At 42.2% G+C, this 9,605-nt stretch overlaps 1 protein-coding gene across 1 annotated transcript; it reads left to right on the top strand.

Annotated features, from left to right (window-relative positions):
* The first annotated feature begins 449 nt into the window (after positions 1-449).
* Positions 450-1,466, top strand: LOC109769181 (uncharacterized). Its single transcript, XM_020327929.1, has one exon. The coding sequence runs from the start codon at positions 450-452 to the stop codon at positions 1,464-1,466; it is 1,017 nt and encodes a 338-aa protein (XP_020183518.1).
* The last annotated feature ends 8,139 nt before the right edge of the window (positions 1,467-9,605 follow it).

Below are 9,605 nucleotides of genomic sequence, written 5' to 3'. Positions count from 1 at the left end.
GGTCAAACGGACATCGCGCGGACGGGCTCGCCGCACGCCCTTGTCCCCCTATGGCCCGCCTGTCGGGGACACTAGCAGTCCCTTCGCTTCCAACGCTTCCACCCCCTCTCCCCGCCCCGCCCCGCCGCCTGCGCCGCTATTCTCCGGCCGCCTCCTCACCGCGCAACCCCCGGCCGTCCATACCAAACCACGTCTCGACATGGCTGCCACCACGCCCGCGCTTTCGCCGTAGTTTTGGCCGTCGATCGGACGAGGTTTGGCCGTCGCTGTCGCAGCCGGCGGCAGAGGGGATACGACCGCCGGCGACGTACCACGGCCGCGGCAGCTTCTGACGAGTGCTCCAGAGCGGCCAGTAGCCGGCCGCCAATCACCCATGCTGCATCGAGGTGATCATCGTGGCCTCTTTGCCACCACGACCGCAAGGTGTTCGACACTTTGCCCACAAAGGTATGGAAAGTGGAGATGAGTTTTTATTTCACCACTTCATTTGTTCATCGCACTATTCATCGTCGGATGATGAAGATCTTGTGGTGGCTGCACTGGTCGTTCACGACCACATTCAACGGCAGCTTCCTCGGTACAGGGGGTCACTCCCTGGCCGTGCTCCCAACCTGAACCGCAACAGGGAGAGAGGCCACGCCCTGCTCTATGCCGATTACTTTGCCAACACCCCGCTCTTCAAGCCGGATAAATTCCGTTGCCATTTTCGAATGGCAAGGCATGTGTTCAATCGTATCCGAGAGGGAGTGGTTCCTCATGACCCATACTTTGAGTGCAAGACGGATGCCCTTGGCAAGCTTGGATTCTCCTCTTACCAGAAATGCACCGCGGCCATCCGCATGCTTGCATATGGAATTCCAGGCGATCTGGTGGATGAGTATGTGCGTATGAGTGAGACAACATGTCTGATGTCAATGTACAAGTTCTGCCAGGCTGTGATCGAGGTGTTTGGCATGGAGTACTTGAGGCAGCCAACTGCCACTGATACAGAGAGATTGTTGGCGACCAACGCAGCTAGAGGCTTTCGAGGCATGCTTGGCAGCATAGATTGTATGCACTGGGAGTGGAAGAACTGTCCACTTGCTTGGCAGGGCCAGTACAATGGGCATGTCAAAGCGTGCACTATCATATTAGAAGCGGTGGCTTCGCAGGATCTTTGGATGTGGTATTCTTTCTTCGGCATGGCAGGTTCTCACAATGATATCAACGTGCTGCAGCGTTCTCCAGTCTTCGCAAGGCTTGCAGAAGGCCACTCCCCACCTGTCAACTTTGAGATCAACGGCCACCAGTACAACAAGGGATACTATCTAGATGATGGTATATTTCCTCAGTGGTCATCTTTTGTGAAGACAATCTCGAACCCCCAAGATGAGAAGAGAAAGAGATTTGCCCAAATGCAAGAGAGTGCTAGAAAGGATGTGGAACATGCTTTTGGTGTGCTTCAATCCTGGTGGGGTATCATTTGAAATCCTTCACTGTCATGGGATGAAAGGAAGCTTTGGGAGGTGATGACTGCTTGTGTGATTATGCACAACATGATCGTCGAGGACGAGCGTGATGAGAGTATCTTCGACCAAGGATTTGATTATCAAGGTGGAAATGTTGAGCCCCTGCACCAAGAACCGGCCACATTTGAACAGTTTGTCCAATTCTATCGCGAGCTACGTGATTGGCACACTCATTTGGATCTTGAAACTGACTTGGTTGAGCATGTATGGGATCACATTGGCAACCAATAGATGTATTGGTTCATTTTATGTTCATTCAAGACAATTTCAATTTGGTTGTAGAACTATTTTATTAGAGACAATTTCGGCTGGGTTGTAAAACTATTTTTATTTCCAGAAAATTAATATTTGGACGTGCAAACTAGTTTTGATGTGAAAATATGGGCATTTTTGGCCCTGGCGGACAGGATGGGGCAAACGGGATGGCCACGCGTTGGGCGCACGGCCACCGCATCCCAGGACACGCCCGGACACGACCCCATCGCCCTACCCAAAGGGACAAAATCCGGCCAAACCGGACGTCCGTTTGCGGTCGCGCGGTGGCGTTGGCCTTATGTGCCCATGAAGCCTAGTCATGGTGGTGGCCGTCACCACCGTTGCCGGACATTGCGGCGGAGGTATGATAGAACAACTGCTTGCTAATCCTTATGCAGGAGATGGAACTGAACATCCTGATATGCACTTGATATATGTGGAAGAAATTTGCAGGTTTACACGGAGATGAAGTTAAGAAGAAGGTTTTCCCTTTATCTTTGAAGGGGAAAGCATTGGCATGGCATAGGCTATGCGGTGATATTGGATCTTGGAATTGGAATCGATTGAAATTGGAGTTTCACCAAAAAAATTATCCTATGCATCTAGTTCATCGTGATCGGAATTACATATATAATTATTGGCCTCATGAAGGAGAAAGTATCGCTCCAGCTTCGGGGAGTCTTAAGTCAATGTTATATTCATACCCCGATCATGAGCTCTCAAGAGAAATTATTATCCAGAATTTTTATGCTCGGCTTTCTCATAATGATCGATCCATGCTTGATACTTCTTGTGCTGGTTCTTTTGTGAAGAAGACTATTGAATTCCGGTGGGATCTTTTGGAAAGAATTAAACGCAACTCTGAAGATTGGGAACTCGATGAAGCTAAACAGTCAGGTATTAAGTTTAATTATGATTGTGTTAAATCTTTTATGAATACCGATGCTTTTTCAAAAGTTTAGCACTAAATATGAACTTGATTCTGAGATAGTAGACTCCTTTTGTGAATCATTTGCTACTCATGTTGATCTCCCTAAAGAGAAGTGGTTTAAATATCACCCACCTATTAAAGAAGAAATTAAAGAACCAGTACCAATTAAAGAGGAAACTATTCTTTATAATGTTGATCCAGTTGTAGGGATGTAAATGGTACGGATAATTTTTGTTTCGAATCCGCATCCGTTTTTAAGGATATGGTATGCACTTTCATGAATCCGGCGGATATGGATGCGGATACGGATTTTTGTCAACCGGATATCCGACGGATATGGTAGCGGATATGGTATTGGCAATATCCGACGGATATGGATTATCCGGTATATGTTTAGGATTATCCGACATTGTCAAATATGATTATCCGATAAGTTTAACCCAAATATCCAAATAGTCCACTTTTCAGAATCATATATATAAATATAATATAACTAATTCCTTATTACAATCTTACATGCACGTACAAGCACATCCAATAAACTTAAGAACATGTGCTGTACTACTTAGTAATTAACTTAGCTACTATAGATAATTAGAGAACAATATGATTTTATGAAGATGTGATGTAAGCTATTAATCCCATTAAGAACACGTATTGTACTAGTTAACATGCACGTACAAGAATAAGATGTAAAAATGATTGGTTACTTATATACGTATTGTTCTTCTCTATATGGATCGCCTGTAGAAATATACTATTACGGAAAATATCTACATAAATATTTTTTGTCCGTTTTCGATCCGAGTCCGCTCCGCTTCCGCTCCGAATCCGTAGTCCGATATAATCTGCATCCGGTCATTATCCGCTCCGCTCCGAATCCGACAAAAAAATATGGTAAAGGATGTGGTGAAAGCATTATCCGATCCGATCCGATCCGTTTACATCCCTATCCAGTTTTTCCTACCGCTTATATTGAGAAACCACCTTTTCCTGTTAGGATAAAGAAACATGCTAAAGTTTCAACTGTGGTCAACAAAAGTTATATTAGAACACCTAAACCTGATGAACAAATCAAAGTAGAACCTAGTGTTGCTATGGTTAAGGATCTCCTGAAAGAAAATATAGATGGCATGTTATTTACTTCTGTAATGAAGCTACTAGAATTGTCAAAGCCGATAAAACGGATAATCATAGACCAGTTGTTGGCATGCCCGTTGTTTCAGTTAAAATAGGAGATCACTGTTACCATGATTTATGTGACATAGGTGCTAGCGTGAGTGCTATCCCCTTTACCTTATATCAAGAAATTATGAATGGCATAGCACCCGCAGAGATAGAAGACATAGATGTTACTATTAAACTTGCTAATAGAGATAACATAGCACCAATTGGGATTGTTAGAGATGTTGAAGTCTTGTGTGGGAAAATAAAATATCCTACTGATTTTTTTGTTCTTGGTACACCACAAGATGATTTTTGTCCCATTATCTTTGGTAGACCTTTCTTGAACGCCGTTAATGCTAAAATAGATTGTAAGAAACAAATTGTCGGTGTTAGCTTTGATAATGAGTCTCATGAGTTTAATTTTTCCAATTTTAGTAGAAAACCTCATAAAAAAGAATTGCCTAGTAAGCATGAAGTAATTGGTCTTGTTTCTATTGTTGTACCTCCTACTGATCCACTAGAACAATATCTGCTAGACCATGAAAATGATTTACATATGCATGCAAGAAATGAAGTAGATAAGATCTTTTTTGAACAACGTCCTCTGCTTAAACACAATTTTCCTATTGAAACTCTAGGAGGTCCTCCTCCACCTAAAGGTGACCCTGTGTTTGAATTAAAACAATTTCCAGGCACTTTGAAACATGCTTATCTTAATTAGAAGAAGATATATCCTGTTATTATTAGTGCTAACCTTTCAGAACATGAAGAAGAATAATTATTGAAAGTTCTAAGGAAGCACCGAGCTGCTATTGGACTTGATGATTTAAAGGGCATTAGTCCCACTCTATGTCAGCACAAAATTAATATGGAACCTGATGCTAAACCCGTTGTTGATCACCAACGTCGGTTAAATCTGAAGATGAAAGAAGTGGTAAGAACGGAAATATTAAAACTTCTGGAAGCAGGTATAATCTATCCTATAGCTGATAGTAGATGGGTAAGTCTTGTTCATTGTGTCCCTAAGTAAGGAGGTATATAAGAATGAACTTATTCCACAAAGAATTGTTACATGCTATATAATGGTAATGATTTTATGAAATTAAACAAAGCAACTAGAAAAGATCATTACCTCTGCCTTTTATTGATCAAATGCTAGAAAGACTGTCTAAGCACACACATTTTTGCTTTCTTGATGAATACTCTAGTTTTTCACAAATACCCGTTTCTCATCCTTATTAAGAAAAGACCACTTTCACTTGTCCCTTTGGAACTTATGCTTATAGACGTATGCCTTTTGGTTTTTGCAATGCACTGCTAATTTTCAAAGATGTATGACTACTATATTCTCTGACTTTTGTGAAAATATTGTTGAGGTTTCATGGATGACTTTTCTGTTTATGGGAGTCTTTTGATGATTGTTTAAGCAATCTTGATCGAGTTTTGTAGAGATGTGAGCAAACAAATCTTGTCTTGAATTGGGAGAAGTGTCACTTTATGGTTAATGAAGGTATTGTTTTGGGCCATAAAATTTCTGAAAGAGGTATTGAGGTGGGCAAAGCTAAGGTTGATGCAATTGGGAAAATGCCATGTCCTAAAGATATCAAAGGTATTCGTAGTTTCTTAGGTCATGTTGGTTTCTATAGCAGATTTATCAAAGACTTTTCTAAAATTTCTAGGCCCCTTACAAATCTTTTGCAAAAGGATGTTCCTCTTGTTTTTTATGATGATTGTTTAGAAGCCTTTGAAACACTCAAGAAAGCCTTAATTTTTGCACCTATTGTTCAACCACCTGACTGGAACTTGCCTGTTGAAATTATGTGTGATGCTAGTGATTATGTTGTTGGTGTTGTTCTAGGACAAAGAGTTGATAAGAAACTAAATGTTATTCATTATGCTAGTAAAACTCTAGACAAAGCTCAACAAAATTATTCTACTACCAAGAAGGAATTTCTAGCAGTGGTGTTTGCCTGTGATAAATTTTGATCTTACATTTTTATTCTAAAGTTATCGTTCACACCGACCATGCTGCTATTAAATATCTTATGGAAAAGAATGATGCTAAACCTTGACTTATTCGATGGGCTCTTGCTACAAGAATTTAATTTACACATCCTTGATAGAAAAGGTGCAGAGAATCCCATAACTGATAACTTGTCTAGGCTTGAGAATGTCCTTGATGACCCACTACCTATTGATGATAGCTTTCCTTATGAGCAGTTAGCTGCAATAAATGTTTCTAATAACACTCCTTGGAATGCTCACTATGTTAATTACATTGTTGCTAAATATTTACCACCTAGCTTTACATACCAACAAAAGAAAAAAAATTCTTCTATGATTTAAGACATTACTTTTAGGATGACCCACATCTTTATAAAGAAGGAGTAGATGGTATTATTAGACGTTGTGTACCTAAGCATGAACAGGGACAAATCATACGGAAATGTCACTCCGAAGCTTATGGATGACATCATGCTGGAGACAGAACTGCTCACAAGGTATTGCAATCTGGGTTTTATTGGCCTACTCTCTTCAAGGATGCTCCTAAGTTTGTCTCATATTGTGATGAATGTCAAAGAATATGTAATATCGGTAAGCGTCAAGAAATGCCTATGAATTATTCACTTGCTTTGAACCATTTGATGTTTGGGTTTTTATTACATGGGACCTTTTCCTTCCTCTAATGGGTCTACACATATTTTGGTTGATGTTGATTATGTTACTAAGTGGGTAGAAGCTATTCCAACTAGTAGTGTTGATCACAACACCTCTATTAAAATGCTTAAGGAAGTTATTTTCCCAAGGTTTGGAGTCCCTAGATATTTAATGACTGATGGTGGTTCACACTTTATTCATGGTGCTTTCCGTAAAATGCTTGCCAAGTATGATGTTAACCATAGAATTGCATAACCCTATCATCCTCAGTCTAGTGGTCAAGTTGAACTTAGCAATAGAGAAATAAAATTAATTTTGCAAAAGACTGTCAATAGTTCCCGGAAGAATTGGTCTAAGAAATTAGATGATGCACTTTGGGCATATAGAACAACTTACAAAAATCATATGGGTATGTCTCCTTATAAAATGGGTTATGGAAAAGCTTGTCATTTGCCTCTTGAGTTAGAACATAAAGCATATTGGGCAATTAAAGAAGTCAACTATGATTTCAAACTTGCCGTTGAAAAGAGGTTATTTGATATTAGCTCACTAGATGAATGGAGAACCCCATCTTATGAAAATGCCAAGTTATTTAAAGAAAAAAGTTAAAAGATGGCATGACAAAAGAATCCATAAGCGTGAGTTCAAGGTTGGTGAATATGTTCTTTTGTACAACTCTCATTTCAGATTCTTTGCAGGAAAACTCCTCTCCAAATGGGAAGGACCCTATGTTATCGAGGAGGTTTATCGGTCTGGAGCTATCAAAATAAATAATGCCGAAGGTACTAACCCGAAGGTTGTTAATGGGCAACGAATAAAACATTATATCTCAGGTACGCCCATTAATGTTGAAAGTAATGTTATCCAAACTAGGACACTGGAAGAACACATAAAAGAGGCCTTCCGGAATACTCCAGAATCGTGAAAAAAGAGGAGGTACGTGATACGGTAAGTAAACGGACTCCGAAAAATCCGCAAAACTATTTTTTGTCAGTTTTGGAATATTTAGAAAATTAGGAAAATAAGAAACAACCAGGAAGGTCACCCTGGTGGGCACAAGACACCAGGGCGGGCCTGGCAAGCCAGGCGCGCCCAGGTGGGTTGTGCCAACCTCGGGTACTTTCCGGACTCCGTTTTTCTACCGTTTGCTTGTTTCCTAAGATAAAAAATCTTTATATACCCCCCGAACCTATTGACCACCGTATTGCGGAGAAATCTTTTGTCTTCTTTTCTTGTTGTTTTCTGTCAGATCTGTCAGGCCAAGTACCATGGATTCTTCCCTCTCCAACCATGAAGAAGGCGGTGCTTGGTTGCCACAGGGGGAGCTAAGGAGAGAAGGATTTGAGGAGGTTGCCATGGAGGAAGATGAAGAAAACTCTTCTGGGGTCCACTTGCCGACATCTGAGAGGGGCACATTGGCTGGCATATCCACTTGTCCTAACCCTCACCAGGCCATACGATCATCAGACAGTTAAGAGAACCTTGAAGTTCAAGAAGAACTCCCACCAAGGAGGCCTTTACACAGGTTACAACGTAACAATTTTCACAATTTGATTCACAATTATGGGTTAAAAAATACTCCTCGTGTGCACATACAGTCCAATTGAGACATATCTCGTCCAAGAGAAAGTGATGCAGGAGCAAGTTCTTGGGGGCCGGAGAATAATCATATTATGGCCGAAGTGAAGAAAAACACTGAGTTGCTTCATAAAGCCCTTCGTGAGATTCAAGGCATGAAGGAGGCGCTCATGGAAATATTGGGAGTTATATCACCACCACCTCCTTCTTCATCACCAAAACAAAATTGAGTATCGGGTATGGGCATTCCCCTTGGCTTCCGCCAAGCTTGGGGGAGGTGCCCCGGTATCGTATCACCCCCACTATCTTTTGCCTTTACTTATCTTAGTTCGATCCTTAGTTATCTTTTGCTTTAGATGAATAAAAGTTTAGTTCGATCCTTTCTTTTTGAGAGTTTGCTTAGTGATTGTCGTGGTTCTAAGCCTGACAGTAGAATGGGGGTAGGTATGAGGAGGCAAGATCCTAGCTATGATGAAGTTGTGCACGCAAGATTTACGAGTTCAACCCCTTCTCAGTGGAAGTAACAGCCCTACGTCTCGGTGCTCGGGAGCTCGGTCGATTGGATTATGCGTGAAGTTACAGGGGGTGCGAACCCTTGTGCCTGAGGAGGGGGTGGCTTATATAGAATTTGCCAGACCCCTCCAGCCCTCAGTTACATAGGGTTCAATGTACATAAAGATAGGACGTTACTGGTAACGCCAGCATTAAAGTCATATAAATGATCATTAAGACTACGGAGTGAACGCCTGACCGTTGTCATTCAGAGTGACCTTAGATCTTCTATACTCCGAGTGGTTCCTGATATGTTCGAGTGAGCATACTCTTGTCGAATGGAATTGGGTTGTCCGAGTGGAACTCTCAGTCGAGTGGGTTGTATCATGTGATGATTTCAGTCGGTAGAATCTGTTGTCCTTTGAATGTCCTTGACTGTAAGGCAGTGTCCTTGGGTAGGGTACTTAGATCAGGTCTATTGCCCTACCCTAGGTACATGTCATCGTCATTAGCCCCCGAATGGTTCTGGGCCCGAGTGGAATTGAAGTTGAAGGCGGTTCCGACCCAACTTTCCTGCTTCGGAAGCACTTTATTTGGATTGGTGAACCACGCAAAAAGCTTCGACTTCTTTTTCAGTCACCTTGAGCCATTCAGAAGTTGTCAAGTGAACTTTGTCGATAAGCTTCGAGTGTTTGATACGGTATAAAATCTTCAGCCTGATTGACTGCTCTGCCGCTCCCGGGTCTTGCGGGATTTGAAATTTAGGGAAGCGCGCGGGGCGGAGGAGGCCGCAGTAATCGGAGTGGATTAGGCAGGGGCGCCTCGATCCCCGCGCCACCTTTTTCGCCACGTACTGCGCTCGCGACTGTTGCAGGATTTGACAGGATTGCCTGGGCCCACGAGTCAGCCACTCGGGAGAAGGCTTTATATAAAGCGCCGTTGCTGGTTTTTTTTGCATAGTGCGCCCCATTCTCTCCCCTCCTCCTCTGTTTCTCCATCGCATCCACCTCCGCCCT

This window comes from Aegilops tauschii, chromosome 2, assembly GCF_002575655.3.
Source record: "Aegilops tauschii subsp. strangulata cultivar AL8/78 chromosome 2, Aet v6.0, whole genome shotgun sequence".
Taxonomy (NCBI): Eukaryota; Viridiplantae; Streptophyta; class Magnoliopsida; order Poales; family Poaceae; genus Aegilops; species Aegilops tauschii.
The sequence above is the reverse complement of the archived record's forward strand: the minus strand, read 5'-3'. Positions and strand labels throughout refer to the sequence as shown.

What these genes read in the sequence shown, in the direction of transcription:
- LOC109769181 (XM_020327929.1), top strand. Translation starts at nt 450, where the DNA reads ATGGAAAGTGGAGATGAGTTTTTATTTCACCACTTCATTTGTTCATCG.